Source organism: Condylostylus longicornis, unplaced genomic scaffold, assembly GCF_029603195.1.
Source record: "Condylostylus longicornis isolate FDR11 unplaced genomic scaffold, ASM2960319v2 ptg000044l, whole genome shotgun sequence".
NCBI lineage: Eukaryota > Metazoa > Arthropoda > Insecta > Diptera > Dolichopodidae > Condylostylus > Condylostylus longicornis.
Window position 1 is genome coordinate 6,008,847 of NW_026578013.1, and position 18,833 is coordinate 6,027,679.

At 22.4% G+C, this 18,833-nt stretch overlaps 1 protein-coding gene across 3 annotated transcripts in view; it reads right to left on the minus strand.

Annotated features, from left to right (window-relative positions):
* LOC129610442 (MOB kinase activator-like 2) overlaps positions 1-18,833 on the minus strand; it is a 62,905-nt gene that overhangs the window by 5,686 nt on the left and 38,386 nt on the right. For 2 of the 3 annotated variants that reach the window (XM_055523033.1, XM_055523035.1), the window contains exon 2: positions 748-908. In XM_055523033.1, coding sequence (XP_055379008.1) covers positions 748-908 — 161 coding nt within the window. Of the gene's footprint in view, positions 1-747; positions 909-1,027; positions 1,188-18,833 lie in introns of those variants that run through there. The other variant, XM_055523034.1, reaches the window with a different exon arrangement.

Genomic DNA, 18,833 nt, shown 5'->3' on the forward strand with positions numbered 1-18,833 from the left:
TTTACTTTTGTTTTTTTTTATATAAGATAAATATATACACATGTACATAAATACGTACACAAACTATAATAAATTAATTTAATATCTAAAGCTTTAAATTTTTATACCCTGTAAATTTATATTATATGAAAAAAAGCAATAACTAGTTATTTTCTGGTTTTGTTTACTAATTTCAGCGAGATTTTATTCACGATATTAGAAATTTTAAATATAAGTCTAACGTCAGAAAGTAATTTCATAATGATTATATTTTGAATTTAGAATTATTAAAATTAGACAAAAATTTGTAATAAAATCATTAATATTCATTCTCTTATTTTTTCTCAAATTTTTTGAAAACGATAATAATTGTGTACATACATATGTATGTAAGTAAGGATTTCTTCTCAATATATTTTAATTATTATTTCATAACTAAACGTAATTTACATTTTTATTACTTTATAATATAAATTATACTAAAAACCGTATGAATAAAATTTGAATAGATCTCTATGTATCTCTCTATATCATAACGAAACCACATACACAGTATTTTCGAAATGAAACTTATATACAGTAGATTTTATTTAAATAAAAATTAAATAAATAGAATCCATATCAAACACAATTTGTTCTTTGAAAACATTTGTTCTTATTATATGATTAAATATTTAATATTTATTTAAATTATTTAGCAAATGAAATTTATTTTTAATAATAAATAAAAGAAATTTTTGTTTTTTTTTTTTATATATATATACTTACTATGAGAAGCTAGCCATTCATTATAGTCTAAACCAGCTGGAAGATCAACTAAGGCTTTGAGATCAGCATCAGGTAATTTACGCTCTAAAACACTCTCTTCTAAATATAATTTAGTATCTGTTGAACTTTGATCGCCATCTCGTTCTTTGCGACGAGCTTTTCTGTAAAAAATTAATAAAAAAAAAGAAAAATTAAAAATAATTATTTTAATTAGTTAATATAAAATTTTAAATAAAAAATTAAATACTTCAAATATTAAAAAAAAAAAACAATTACTAACAACAATGTTAAACGAAATCTGGACCATATTAAATTTTTTAATTTTGTAATTGCACGTTGAAATGATAAATCAAAATTATCACTGCCTTCAGCATAAAAACAATTCATGATTATTTATTTAATTTTTTTTTTTTTTGTATTTCTTAATTTCTAATATCCGATCACAATTATAACTTATCTATAAAAAAAAAAATTCGCACTAAAAACTTTAATACCCTTCCTCTATGACAAGTTCTTTTTAACTGGATTAAAATATATAAAAAATTTACATTTAATTTCTCTCTCAGCAAAAAAAAAGAAGAAAAAATAAAAGTAACCGCAAAAAATAATGTTAGATATAAACAGTTAAATATTGTAGCTTATCATCGCGTTGTTATCTTAAGAGTGTGTAGAGATTAGTTGTTTTTAACAAAATAATAATAATATAATTATATTCATAGTGTATATGTATATGTATTTAGAAATTTAAAGCTGATTCATTTTGCGATTAATAATATTTTTTAAAGACACTTATGTATGACACCCAGTATGGTTTACCTGATTGTTTTTTTATTACAGAGAATTCCGTATTTATGAAACATAGCAATATTTCTGAAAAATCACTGAAATTTTTGTTATGCAAAAAATTTTTTTGTAAATAAATTCAGATTTATTGCATCGTCTTCAAAGAATACCTTTCCCTGAATAAAAACCTAATTATAATAATCGATTGGATCTTATAATAAAAAGATTTTTCGAATAATATTTCTCAAAAATATAATCAGAATTTTTGGAAGAAAAATAAAGTCAGTCGAAGTCACAATAAGAATATACGGCAATTGTTTTGTAAAAATTTGTAAAATTTTGTTAGTTAGAGGTAGATACTATATAGTTCTGTCTTCTTAAATTTTTATTAATTGCAAAAATTACAAAACATTTATTTATTAAAGGCGAGATGACAAAATATATTACTCTTACCAAAAAAATTGGATGACAGATGACATTAACACCTTATGTAAAATAAAGAGAAAAGTTTAAAATTTCAAAAATTTCAGGTAAGGGGGTCTTTTAGGTTATTCTTAATTTCCTATACTTTATTAAAAAATACTTTAGCAAAGATAAATAGAGAAAGTATTATTAAAATTAAAATAACTAAAGCAATTAATGTATATTGTACAAATATATGTAGACACACGCTCGTTTACGAATTTAATAAACAAAATATAAAAGATATTTAAACATAACTTGCATATAATTTTGTAAATAAATAAAAAAACAAATATTAATTCAAAAACGTAATTGCATTTTTATAAATATAATAATGTAATTACTGCTGCAATAAAAAAATTAATATCGTATTCACAGCAATACTGTAACAACTTTAACCCGAACAAAAATTCATATATGTACATATATATATACTTATGTGAATTAAATTATCGTATACAGTCGAATACACTTATTGTATATGCACACCATTTTGACTGAAGTTATATTTTGACTGAAGTATTTATGTATATTCGTGATTTGCAATTATTTATGAAAATAAGAAATGGACAATTTTTAAAAAACTTTATGTCAACTTTGCACTAAGGATCACAATGTCTACATATGTAGTTACGATATATAATAATAATGAATATTAACTTTTATTTTTTATGTTTTACGCTAGATGGCTCGCTAATACTTTTTTTGCGTGTTATAATTAAACGTGTTTGACTGTATATGCCAGTTTCAATACTAAAAGTATTTAGATATTAAATATTTTCAGTTAAATAAACTTATGTGATATTAAATAATCAATACTTATATAATTCTTTAAAAAATTTTTATGTTTTTAGATATGCAAACTTAAGTAAATAAATAGGATAATTAATATTATTCGATAAGATAAAAATTAATTTTATAAATTTTTTATATTAATTACTTATATAATTGTTATAAATATTAAGTGTTTGCATATTTGAACTTTGCTTAGATAAATTTATCAACTTAAGTAACCTATAATATGAGGTATGGGACTATGTAAGGGCAGCTGCATTTTAGCAAAATGCTTAAAATTGGATTCATAACACGAGATTTATTTACTTATATGTAAATATATTAAGATACCGTAATGTAAAATAGCTCACAAAAACTAATTGGTTATTATTTGTCACACTTCAAAACTCTAATATTTATCCCATATTTACTCGTGTAATAAATATTTTATCAATACCAAAAAAAACACGTCATATGCATAAAATTAATCTATATACTTAATAATATGTAATTTTTTTATGATTTTCTTAAAAACACTATCTATTATTTTTCCTTTAAAAAAACCCCATTTGAATGTTTATGACTAACAGATTCTTGACCCAATAAATATATATATATATATATAATGATACCGTTTGAATGAGTAATTAATAAATAATTAAATAAATCTTGTAGGTTTAAATTTTTTTTTATTAATTTATGCAAAAAATATTGGCTTGAAAGTCTATTTCTATTTTTTATTATTTTTAATAATACAATTTTCATTATTGACGAATGATAATAATTCTTATCAACTTACGGTAGAAAAAGTGTACTTACTAACAATTTTGTTAATCTTAATAGATTTGAAATTAATACTATAACTTTTCAGAATATAAAATCATTTAGGAATGCATTAAGAAAGATTTTTCGCAATTTTTTTTTTTAATAATAGCAGAACAATTAAATAAACTCACGGGTTATGATGCTACATAGGTCTAAGTGAAATAATTATTGTTTAATCCAGCGCTTAGAACGGTTTATATCCATGTTTATATACATATTATGCGATATGTAATGATATAATGCACGTATACATATCCTTTTACATTACACAAAATATTGAAAATTATTGTTAATTTTATATGGACTTCTATCTGAAAGGCTAAACTTTTAAAATCTCAAAATTTCTCATTCTGGTTCATAAAACTAAAATATCTTCAGTATTGAAGTAGGTATTTGTATATTAGATTTTTTCGCACTACAAAAATGTGAATTTTTAAAACAAGCAATAACTTAATAAGTTTATTGAACCCCTTTAATCAATAATATATATATATATATATATATATATATATATATATAAATAATAAAAATATGCTGATATCGTAACTAAATAATAGTTTGATATGAAAATTTAGTAAAAATTGATATATTTGAAAAAAAAATCTTTTTGAAAATGTAAAAATTCAAATTACAAAATATGAGAGTTCTAATTTCAATAAATTACTAGATTTTCAATTGATTTCCAAAATAAATCCCAACTTTTGAGTTTTTTTGTTTCAATTATATTATACATATGTACATACACTTATGTATAAAACCTAGCTTAAAAGATCTACTCTAAGAAAACACAAATTTAAGCACATGCAAGCTCTTATACCTTCATGTATTTGCAAATTTTTATATTTTATTTACCATTGTAAAATCAATTTACTTATGTACATAAAAAAAATAAAATAATTATAAGTGAATAAACATGTAGATATGTATTATACAGGGTGTCTCGCGTAAAGTGGCAATTAATTTCAGAAATTAATTCTTTGATTAATTTCTAGCAAAAAATTGTTTGACCAAATTGTGAAATAATTTGCCAACTTATGCAAAACACTCTAAATACTAAGTGTTACTGTATGTTATGATTAAATATACATACTAATTATATACATATTTTATATGCATACATACACAAACATCAAGTATTTTTATTAACTATTTACGCGATTGACTCATTTTTATTTGTGTATGTATGAAATAACATTTTTTTTTTAATATCATTTTGTGATTAAAGAAGAAGAACAAGAAAAAAAATTATTAACTGTCATTTGTTTCATGAAAGTAGGTCAAATATACTCGTAATAACAATCGTAGATAATTTTTCTAACTATATTATGCCCATATTTATATTTAATTACATACATATACATATATATTTACTGATATTATAATAACGGGATAATTATACTTATAAATTTTAATACAAATATTATAAACAATGAAGTGATTAATAAATACATATATTACTATGTATATTGTTATCTTAAATTAAATTGAGTACAAGAAATAAATTTCCATACAAATAACTCATAAATATACATACGTACATACTTACATACATGTAGTTATTAATTTAAAAAAAAAAAACAAAAATCTTTTATTTGAAATCTTATTAATTAATTGACAATTTCCTAATCCGATATAATCTTTAAAATTTAATTATAATTTTTTAAAGATGTCAAGAATTTATACAGTATAATTATAAATTTGTATATATACCTGTACTATGTTTATATAATAATATATATAATAATTTATATACACCAATAATGCTTACTCTATTTCGATTATTTGTTTTTGGTAGTCTATAGTGGGCTTATAAAAATATATAATATTATAACTATGCATAATCTACATGACAACATTATAACTTATTGGATATATCTTATAATTATATGTACATATATACATACATAAATAATATATACATATATAAATTTAATGTAGTACAATATTTTGATAAAAAAATATTTTGATTTTTGTTTTGTTTTTTTTAATTGGTTTTCTTTGTTTAATATTGTTTTTTATACTTAGTTAACTAATATCAAATATAGGAAAATAATAAAATTTGAACTTAGTAACAATAATCAAGTGTTTTATTAAAAGAGCTTTGATTTATAAATATATATATGTATGTACATACATAAATTTAATTACTACTTACTTAGAATGACAGATAGAATTTAAAAGTTATTTTTAATGTATGTATGTATGTAATTATACAAATTAATAAAAATCTACTGAGTAAGATTAGTCAGTAAATTAGAAAATTAAGAACACTGGAAACCAATTGAAATTAATTTTAATTTTAAAATAAATAATATGATTTTTAAAGAGATTTTAACTAAGTATATTACTCAATTAGTATTGTATATGTATATATATGTATAGTGCAGGTATACGGAAATTTAAAAGAATGTAATTTTAAGTACAACAAACCTGGTGCACTTTTGTAATTAATTCTTTTAATTTTAATATTAAAATATAGGTAAACAGAATAGATGTACTTTGTTTACTTATTTATTTTAGCAGTTTCGTAATGTTCTATCGACATTTGTTCTATCATAATTAAAAAAGTAGTAGGAGTACAGTATTTTTATATTGTATAATTAACTGTAAACTATAATAACCTTATCATTATTGAATAATTGATCAATAGTTTTACTTACGTGTCATAATTTTACATGAGATTGAAAACATATGGCGAACAAAAAGGAATTTTTTAGATTACAAACACATGGTGTACTTAAGGGAAATTAATATTGTTAAATGAATCATTGCAATAAATTAACTGTTATATATCGCATATATTAAAATTATTACGAAATGTTTATATGAAAGAAATTATTACTACATAATATTAGATATTTTATAACGTTATATAAAAAATAATTAAAAATATATTTGAACTTTTCTACGGTAATTTCGAAATCTTTTGTTTTATAATTTTTGTACCTGTGACTTGTTATAATTTTTGCACTTTTGTGATATGTGAACAAGAACGAATTAATAATTAATTGGAAAACAAGCTAAAACGTTAATTAAACTTAATCGAAATGAAATAAATTTAATACAATTTTATACAAACAATTGAAATTTATGATTATTACTGAATAAATTTATATACAAACAAGTACAAAAGTTCTGTAAATTATTGTTCTTTAACTTTTGGTTTCTTAAAATGAACTTTCGTTTTTTTTTTTTAAATACAGTCAAAAATATAAGAAAAATCCCATTAGAAATATTTTTATTTGCTCGAAGCCACTTTAATACTTGGACTTAAAATTCGTGACGTCACTAGCATACTATGTTGCACCTAACCTTGTAGGGTACTAGTACCCGCTTGTTTGGATTGTCACTTAATCCTATTATAGGCAATATGGATGTAGAAACTTATTATAGACATTTTTTTATTCTTATATTTTTTTCAAAAACTTGTTATTTTTTGAGTAATAGGGCCCTCAAACTTTTTATGTATCCGGATGTACACGTTGTATATTCGCCCGCTACGCAACATTGTTATCCATATTAGGCCGCCGCTCATAATGTGTTAATATTTAATTAAAAGATAATTATTTATTAATCGAATTTTAAGATTTTGTTAATATAAAACAAACTAAATTCATAATAGTTGACGATCTATTTTCCACAAAAAAAACAAACTTCATTCATATTATTTAAAGAAATTTTTCGATTTTAGGATCAAACAATCCCTCTTAATTAAAATATCACATAACACGCATACATGCATAAATAATTTCCAAACTAAAAGTAAGTGAATGAAACTGAAAATTATTTTAATGTACAAGAAAAGTACAGAGAATAAATTAAAAAATAAAGTGTTTATTTTTTTGCCAAGTTGTTTAAATAGCATATGCCATACATATATGTATATATGTACGTCACTATATGAAAACAAAAAATTAAACTATGTATGTACTTCTTTTAAAAATAGGATGATTTTCAGACATACGACTAACAAAGTTTAACAAAACATACCGAGGACAAAACGATTTTGTATATATACTTATGTACTTATTCATTAACAATATTTAAGGTGAAGGAAAGGTAAAATATTATTGAATCATATGTTATTTATTTAGGTAAATATATTATGTATATACGACCAGGTGCCAAAAAAATAGGTCAGTGAATTTTAATTAAATTTCATTTAAGTAAAATAAATTTTAAGTAACAAACATGAGCACAGGTATGTATGGATGTGCACTTGTGTACATTACATATATGCAAATATATGTATATAGCATGAATATATTTAAAATGATTATGTTTATATTTACTTAACCTTGATAATCATTGAAAAAATATTCAATATAATTCTTTGTTTTCTTTTTTTTTTGAAATAAACAAAAGACCTGCAGTCTCCAAAAAAAAATATCTTCTTCATTTATATTTTGGGTGAATTTTTTTTTTGAAATTTTTTCAAAAATTTAAAAAATTATTAACGAAATTCAATACACGTATGACGGATACAATATTGAATTAGTAAAATTGAAATTTAATTCAAATTTATTCTCTGCTAAAACAAAAATGTTTAAAAAAATGATTTTAAACATTTTGACAAGAGAGCAATTTTTTTTTTATTTAACTATATTTTTAGATAAAAATTTTTATGTTTTTTTAATATTTTCATGTCTTAATTATATTGGCTTATGCGAAAAAGAAAACAAAAATTAATGCCATCTTGATATTTTTGACCTTTTGAAGGTCATACGGAAAATACATATCACGTATTAAAATTTAAAGATGTAGTAGATCATAAGATGTTTAATAGATTTTATTTTTTATGTATAAATTATCATTATCAATTATAAATATTGTGAACATTGTAATTTAAAATTAAAAATTTTAAAGTGCTGCAGACATTTTTCAGAAATTTTAGTTGCTCTGGTTAGGGCTCAGGAAGATGTAATTTTTACTTTTGTAACTGTTAATGATTAATGCTTTCAAAGTTTGAATTTTCAAACAACTGAATTCATAGATTTAAAAATGTTTTTAATAAACGTTTTAATAAAGTCTGCAGTAACTCTAAAAATATTTTAAGAAATTTTGTATGTGTCTAGTATTGAGTAATTAAAGTGATGTATTATATATGTATATGTGTGTGTATATATAAATGGGTCTATTATTGTTCAATTTGGAAGTAAACATGTTAAATTTGCAATGACATACCGAATAATAATTCGGTAATTATAAGTAATTGCTTATACTTCATTGCTTATTGCTGTAATCCAGTATCTCTCGAAACTGTCTTATGAATATATATATGTACATACATATGCAATTACATACAAGTCACTAGTTCAATTTTATCATAGAAATTAATACAAACTCACAAAACACTTATGTACATATAGTGTATTTGTATGGTAATAGTATGTCAACATAAATATACAAACATGTTGAATTTAAATGAATGCAAAATATTAAGAAAATTGTTTTGATGAATGAAATTTTCCATATTAATGAAAAATTGCATGTTTTTTTTTATATTTTTCATTTTTAAAGATTTTCTATGTTTGTTTGTTCAATTTAATAGTTTGGTGGAAATAAGAAATTTGCATAAATTATAATAAAAAATAAAAGTTATAAGAGAAAATTAAAAAAGTTTATAAAAGACATAAAAAAAAAACAAGAAAAGAAAAAACAAAATATTTTATAACACCAAAATCAACGTGTCTTTTCCGGTTTTTCACCTAAATTTTTGCTGTTTGCTAGTTGATTTAAACACAACAAAATATTGAAAAGAAAACAAACTTAAAATTTACTTAAAAAGTAAACATCTGTCTACTTAAATGAAATTATACGTGTAAGTGCAATAATTTTCCAGCAAACATGCAGAACTTTCATTATTCAAATGTCCTTGCAGATTTAATTGGATTTGGACAAATTTATCCTCCTTCAAGAGAATATAACATACATACAATGTAAGAATTTTTATTTATTATTTGATTAGATTTTAGAAACATATGTACATATTTTCAAATTAGCAAACTAATCGCAATTAAGTATATTTTTTTTGGATGTGTGTTGGATTTTATACCCACATTTTAAATTTTTACAAAAAAACTGCAAAAATATTCGCACGTATTATAGATATATAGGTATTATGCCTGAACTGAAAATCCGCCGGTATTCCACAAAGTATATTTTCTGTTAAAAAAATAATTGAGACTGTCAATGATTTATATTACTAACATTACATATTTCTGTATATCAGTTTATTTAATTTTAATTGAACATGACTCTTATTAAAATTAGAGTGCTTTAAATTCGGTACAAGCTCTTTGTCTAATAAAATATTTAAGTATTTATTTTATTTATTTCAAAAGAATTTCTCAAAATGAGCTCAACAAAATGATAACCCGTACAGAGTGTATATGTGCTCATTTCACATAATTTGTTAATTTTAATTAAAGTTTTTCAATAAGCAAATTTGTTGTTTTCATTTAATTTATAACCTATTGTTAATTAAAATTAAAAATATATTTATTCAATAAAAACCGGTTTAAAAACACTGAAGTTACAATTATTGTATGTGTTTAGTATATGTATTAAAACTTTTGAACTGTTTGTTCGAATTATTTATAATTCAAGTTCCTACACAATATTATTACTTATTACGACAAACACAAATAAAATTCAAGTGGAAAATATTTATTGAATTTTATTTGCCTTATTATTACTTAATTCTATTGTATTAATGATTTTTCTCAATCCATTAATAAAATGATTCACTGTGAATAGTAATATAAGTATGTATGTATGTATAAACAACATAAAACATTTTTCACCAGATTATCGTCAAGGTCAACAGTGTACACATTATGTACGCAAGTATGTATGTACATGTATATGTATAATTATAATTAAATAATTTATTGAAAGATTGCAAAGTGGTTTTCCTTATAAAATAAAAATATTTACACAAGTATGTATGTTAAATAATTGCGGAAAAACTAACATTTTCTAATGATTTAAAATTATTATAAACGATTCACAGGAAAATCGATTTTGATTGCACATGATTATAATTAAATTCAAAACTTCTTTGTTCTTATGGCTTTTCTCACATTCATAAAAAAAAATAATAAAAGCCTATAGCGTGCGTAAATTTTCCAAAAACGCCATTCAATTAAAAAAAACTATTGGCCATGTAAAATAACTGAATCCGTTTTGTTTCATCATAAATTTATGACTTACTTGAGTACTTTATTTACTTGCATTTTTATGCATACTTAATCGAAAACCCATACATACATAGTTTAAAACAATTTAAGAAAAAAAAAATTATTATTAAAGATTTCTGATAAAACAGAACATTTTCAACTTTAAATAAAAACCTTAAATATTTTAAAACAATTTCGGAAAATAAAAATCTGTCAGTGTTAATCGATCTATAAAAAAAAAAAACGGATTTACTAAATGTACATTTCTGCGGTTTTTGGAAAGAACTTGTTATTAAAGTAAATTGAATTAAAATTTTAGATTTACCATAATTTCGGACCATACTGGTCTATTTTAACAAAATTGAGACAGAATATACATACATACTTAAATGTAACTCTAGATAATTTGAGTTTGGAATAAAATTGAAAAGTATTTGAAACCTCAAGTTTGGATCTGCATACTATTTACAATTACATTCTTTTAACTACCTTTGAAATTATTTGACATTTTGATCTTTACATCCAGATTTCCTTGGATTGTGTAAGCATTAAATATTTTACATATGTACATACATATGTACATACGTCCATATATTACAAATTTAAAATTATTAATTTTAGTCACCAGTTTATTCATTATACATTTAAAATATAAGATAAATGAGACAATGAGATAATGTGCCAATATATGTATGTATATTCAGGCCCGGTTCGACGCCTACGCGCTTTCCATAACGTGCGTCCTCCTTGCGCCCCTGTGTTATAGCGCTCATTGCATAATGCTTACTTTGCATATATAGTAGATCCGACGCTGTGTATATTGTATATGCAATTTAAGAATTATGTGCGATTTTATTAAAATTTTGAAAACATGTACGTACTTATAATTTAATAAAATATCTTACAATTTTCATTTCGATAACTTATATCAAATATTTGTGTATGTACATATATGAAATTATTCTGCCCTGTATGTATGTATATTAAGAGACCTGTTGTTCAGCTTTTAAAATAAAATCTGACTGATTAAGAGCAAAAAGAATGTACATACAAAGTTTTGAAAATTATTTTCAGTCAATTTCCAACAAATGTTAAAAAAAATACTTTTAAAACCGGGCTTTTTCTCGATTTTATGCATTAAAATCCGAGTAACAATAAAATAAAAGAGAACGATAACTAACCAGTTTTTTTAAAGCTTTGAAATGATTCACTTTTATTTTTTACCAGTTTTTTTAAATCAAGATTTAATCTGAAGAACAAGTTCTTTTCCAAAAAAAATTAATAAAATAAAAAAAGAACGGAAAAAAGGTACAAATGGCTTTAATCGTGATTTTTTTTCTTCTTATTTTTAATTTCATTGTAGTTTTTTTTTTAAAATCGTACGACACTTTAATTTTATTTAACTAAAATCGTAAATTATTAAAGAAGGAAAGGTCATGGTAAAAAAAAATCATTTTCGTTTTTTTCTCATTTTTATAAAAAATTGCGCGCTTTTTATTTATTTTTCATTTATTATTTAAATATTGTACTACAAAAATAAAAAATAAACATAAAATTACCGCGATTTTTAGTTTTATTTATTTTTTGGGAACCTTTACAGAGCAGCAAAAAAATTACGTAATTTCAACTTTTCTTTTCGCTTTTTTTTTTTTGTTTTTTAACAAAAAATCTATTATGCTAAGCTTTAAATCATTTGCGCGATAATAATAAAATCTTTTTATGTAGCTTTTGTTTAATATTACAAAAAAAAAAAAACAAAAAGTGATTTACTTGTTTCTACCCTTTTTGGGTATTTTTTTTTTCATCAACTAATGTTGTTGTTTTTACTTTTATTTTGAAGCTTCAATTCACAATGTAAAATTTTCAAGTCATTGTATGTGTGGTGTGGAAAAGTAGGCATAAAAAAGATGAAATTACAATTTGTTATTGAATTGGAGATGTTCTAGTTTCCAAATAAACAGCAAATTATTTATTTATTTTTTTTTCTTCCTATCTCCTTAGCTTTATCGTTTTGTTGTTGTAAACAGTCGATATTTTTTTAATGCTATAAATTGATCATGAATTTAATTAAATTTTTTTTTGCGTTGAGCTCATTATATATTTATGTATGTACATATGTGATTAGGTATATTTTACTGCTGGGAAATTTTACTGATGTTGTTATTGACATCATTCCAATTACGAATGACGCAATCAGTTTACACATAAAAATTTTCAGAAAATTTATTTAATTTTATTTTCATATACATATGTACCTACATATATTTTATTAGAAGAGATAGAGCGAAATAAATTTATATACATAAATACACTTATGTACATATATGTATATAATAATTTACAACAACTTTAATGTAATTATATATACAGATCTAGGTAAATTATGACTAAAAGTTAATATAAAATTGAATGATATCTTTGGATCACGCATAAAATTCAAATTATTCTAAGGTTGTTAAAGAAAACAGCATGCAAATAAGCACCTAAAATCCAATATATATGTATATGTAGGTATTTCACTTGTATTTCGGAAAAAGAACATTACGTCATTCGTGTCATGCATATTTAAAAGGACTTTCTTCTTCAGAGAAATCTCAATTAAAATTTTTCAAATATAAAGGGAAGTTTGTGTAACTTGTGATCTGAGCACCAATTTTAATATAGGAAAGAAGGAACTTATATAATACTTTTTTTTGTTCCTACTTTCTATTTCTACGCACATATATATGTATATACATATATATGTATATACATATATTTGTATATTAAAATACATAATAAAAATTATATTTACTTATTATGTCAATTGGTCGAAACTTTATAGAAATATTTCATGTTATAATAATAAAAATTTGAATTAAGAATAAAATAAAAGACTTTAAGAAGAGAAAAAAATTCAATTTAAATTTAAAATAAACAAAAGAATTGCCGAAAATTTTTTTAATTATTTGTGAATATTGTGAAAAAATAAATTATTTTAAATAAGAATAGAATTTAAATTTTTCTCAAAAAATGTTTGTAAACAGTATGTATGTATGTGCTCGTGTACATAAAACAAAACAAGTAAAATAAAATTATATGTTTTATTTTTAATGAGTTCCTTTGTTTTTTCATCTAATTTTATTTTTAATAATAATTTGCAAACAAGAAGAAGCAAAGTTACTTTATAATTTTTTCATGGAGAATGTGAGAAAAATATTTAAAATTTTCACTATACAAAATATAAAGTTGATGACATACATACATACATACATACATAATTGAAAAATCACGTGAATAAAATTAAAAATTTTTTTATAGGTAAATTTATTCACAAAATGAATTTTAGTTAGGGACACTTTGAAAGTATTTTGTAATCAACAATATTTGCGGTACACTGAATGGGTAACAATATACTTTTAAAATGAATGACGAAGTACAAAAAAAAATGCGTGCAATTTAATAAAAAAAAAAATCAGTTTCAAATGCAATGTGAACGAAACGAAAATCGCTAGGTATGAACATTCGTTCAAAACAAAACAATTCCCTCCTTGTTACATAAATACAAAATTAATTTAAAATCACGCAAATTTTCTGTATAAGGAAAGTTTAACTAACGGTTATTGTTATAAATTATAATTTTATTATTTAAAAATTATTATTGTCAGTCTATTGTTTAATTTAAAATAGCGTTGACGTTTAAGAGTTTTAATGAAGAAAAAATTTTCTTTTCATAACTGTAGATGGGGTGCGAGCATGATTTAAGTTTTTATATTTTAGTTTTTTTTTCACGAAACATTCACTAAATTGAAATTCTTTTGTTTTATTTTTATGCAAATTTCATCACTAAAGAAAAAAAAAATTTAATATATTTGAGATTTGGAAGAGAAAAAAAAATATTTAGGCTTTCTCATAATTTTGCTTGAATTTTTTTTTCATTTTGGGTTTTGGTGTGACCATTGTTAATTCTACATTGTTAAAAAGATGTACGTAAACCAAGTGACTAATGCAATTGATTTCATAAAAGAAAAAAATTGTGATTCGTGTACATAACTGTTATAATGTAAGGAAAGCGATCGATTTGCAGATAGAAAGTTGATCTAAATAAGAATGTTAACTTTATTTTTTAAGCTTGAATTCCTAAAAATTTGCTAGTTATTGTTGGTTACATTTTGCAATTAAAAATAATTATAATTTTTTTGAATAAGAAAAATTTAATTCAAAATAGCCCTTGTTGTAACCTTATTATCTTCTTTCTATGTAATTATTACATTGTTTTTTTTTCATAATTACAGAAACACGAACATAAAGTGGACAAATTGTTGTTTAAAACTTGGGACAATTATAATTTTCATAGATAATCTAAGTTTTGTAACTATGTATATAATTTTTACTATCAATGTACTTATGTATGTTCAAACTAGCTATTTATCGGCATTGAGTAACGGAATTCTCATAGTTAAAATTTAAATATATTTCTATTTAAGTATATCTTAATTGAAAATTCTTGGGCTAAATCTTGATTAATTAAAAAAATATAATATAGATGAATTAATAAAATAAATAAATTAATATTTTAAAATATTTAGATTTAATAAAATTAATAAAAAATTATTTCGTTTTAAATACATATGTATGTTATAATTGCCAAAGTTTAAGCCTTGAAGTAAACCCTTATTTTCTGTTGATCACTTATACCTTGTAATAACTGAACCATTGTCGGACAATATCGCTATCCTATATCGAAATTAACAATGTTGTTTATTTATATTGGCACATTTTTGCACTTTCTTTATTATTAATTATTCGTATGTATATTTTTTTATAAAAATAACCAAGAAACACTTTTTCATATTTTATTATGAAAAGTTAAGAAAAATGTTATCTTCCGTATAATACAAAAACGCAAATCGTTTATTTTCATTAATTTAAAGAAATCGAAATATTTAAATTATAATTTAATGGCGCTTTTATAAATAAAATGTAATTCCAAATGTATTTGTATGAATGTTCAAATTATATGTGCGACTCTATTATAATAATCTTTAAATTCATTCATATTTATGTAGATATTTTAAGGCAGACAATGTCAAAAGAAAACTCTAAAAAATTTGAGTAGTGCCATCGCCAATTTAAATCAATTTTAAAATGACAACAATATCAACGACAACAAAAATATAATGCAAAAAAATAAAAATGAATTTTATTAACCCTTTTACATAATTTAAAATGGAAAAAAAAGAAGCACACGTTTATAATCAATAATAAAACTGGATCTTAACAAATTAAAAAATTATTTATTCATGTAAAAACAAAAAAGTAGAAAAACAACAGCAACCGTTCGATCACCAAACCACTCACGAATATTGGTCACCTTTTATATAGAATTACTCCCATGTATACTTAAGTATATACGAGTATGTGTGTGTGATATATTTGTGTTTGCAATGTACATAAATGTATGGTATATACACTTACAGTAAAAGTAAAATAGATAAAAATCAACTTTTGCGTTGGTGCATATCTATTGTGAATCTCAACTGCGGTAGATGTTGATTAAATTAAATTTTGCCAATGCTAAACTACAAATTTTTTCAAACAATTTCATTTTTTTGAATTTTGACTTTTTAATTCATTTATTTTTATTATTATTCCCACAAGACTATAATCTTTCATAAATATAAATTATTTCCACCTTTGATATTTATTTAATATTAAATTTTTAATAAATATTCAGATAAAAAATTTATGTGTTCTAAAGATAATGTTAGAATAATTACTGGCCCAAAATAGCTGGCCATTTTTATCGATAAAAAAATCCTGATAGTTTGATCAAAATTGCAAAAAGGTAAAATTGCAATAATGCTGCATCAAGACATACTTAGTTTGTCAATTAGAGTATGTACGTACATGGTACATACATATTTACGGTCTTAATTGTTTAGTGTTAAAATAAAGCACTCCTTCAATTTCGATGTGAGAGATTGTCTATATTCCTCATTGTAGAGACAGGCAAATTTTGCTTACATAAATACACATATAAACTTCCTTCGGATTAGTGCGGACTGGATTTGAATCACACAATGTTTGAAAAACTTATATTAATTTATTCTATAAAAATTCTTAAATACATAAATAATATCAATGGACGCACATAATTTTCAAAATATTTTATTACAACGTGTCAAACCCTCGATACTTAAATAGTGTAAAATAACAATAAGTACAAGTCCACTCACTTGTAATTCAATAAATAACAAATATCACTTTTACATAGCCACGTTTTTTTTTATATTTCTTTCCAATATTTTGTCGTCAGCAACAACCATTTTCTAATTAATGACAAACTATAAAATAATTAAATAAAACCACAATTTGGCATACATTAGAGGTCAATCTATACCCACATATGTATGCATATGTATACGTACATACTTATATGCATAAATTAAAAAAATTTACATAAATTCAATTTAATTAGCATTTTGTGTTGAATAAAACAAAGCACATACATATGAAATCCAAATATACACGAGCAAAGAAGAAAAAGAAGAAGAGTTCACCGATGACCATTAACATATTTTACAATAAATAATTGAGTCACCGTTAAAAGTTAAAAAACCCCAGTAAAGAATTTTTAATAAATGAAATTCTACACTTAAGACGTGGTTTTAAAATAGCGAGTAAAAAAAAAAAAAATATGTAATTAAAAATTTATTGGTATGTTTTTTTTATTTAGTTTAAAACACATTAAATTCTTGTGATTCATTAAAATGGCACATTCTCTTTATGCATTCCTTTAAGTACAATTTATGAATGTACTTAAAAATATTGCAATTTAAAAAGAAGTGTTATTAAATTAAAATAAAATAAGGAAATTAAATAATTACATTATTGCAGTATGTATCTGCAGCTTTAATGAAACGACACTTCACTAGTTCACGGTAAAGCGAAACTTTTGGACATTTTTATTAATATGCTATTAATTTAAAAAAAAGATTGTGAGTTGTCATATTTGTTATTTGAATATTTCATTGAATCATACTTCGGTAAAAAGTTGATTTCGGGAAATGGACTACTTACTCGTCAGTTGGTCTCCAAAATGCAAATGGTCACCTGTCAATTGATTATTTGGGAAAGGAATAACAGAGTTACTTAAACATTATTATTAAAAAGATTAGATTGTCAAATTATTATAAAATTTTATCTAACCTCAATGTCTCTTTCCAATTGTGTATACATACTTATAAGTAAGCAGAAACAATTGGCTAACTACATGAAAGACATAATGTACATACACATATCTACATGACATCTATGTAGTTACCAGAATCATTCTGTATTCTGTAAAATTATGTGCCAAAATATTCTTTAAAAATTCACATAAAAAATCTTTAGAATGTTATTAAGGTTACACTTTTTTTTTATTTTATTTTGCAATATTATTTTTATAATTTTTTAAAACAATTTATTTATAAACTTAAATGATAAAAGCAAACATAAAAATAAACGGTAGGTAGTATAAGTTTTAATGAATGAACAAGTTTTAAAATTTTGTTAGTTTACACACGTGCTCTCTTTTAAATTAAAAGTTAAAATTAATTTAGCTACATACATACATATATAAAATTTAAATGAATATTAAAATAAATTTATTATTTTTCTTATATACATATACATAGCGTATGTCTGCATGTATTTTGTTGTATGGAAGAAAATATTTTTTCTGACAGAAATTATTTCTTTTATTTTGACAATGAATAATGGATTCCACTATTCTCTAAGTTTAAGAAAATTAAGCAATTGATTTATGAAAAATAACAACATGTATAACATTTAGGATTATGTTTGTTAGAAAACAAAGATTTCTTATAAATAAAATGTATAACACTTTATTAATTTTACATTGCATATAGGTATGTGTGTTTATACCAAGCATGTATAGAAAGCATATGTACCTACCGATATACATTATGCTCACCACATTTAATTATTTTCAAAATGACAGATTCACATTAATAATCAAAATTGATTAATTTTGTGATTTGCAATTAACACGTGTACTGTCAATTTGTGACATTT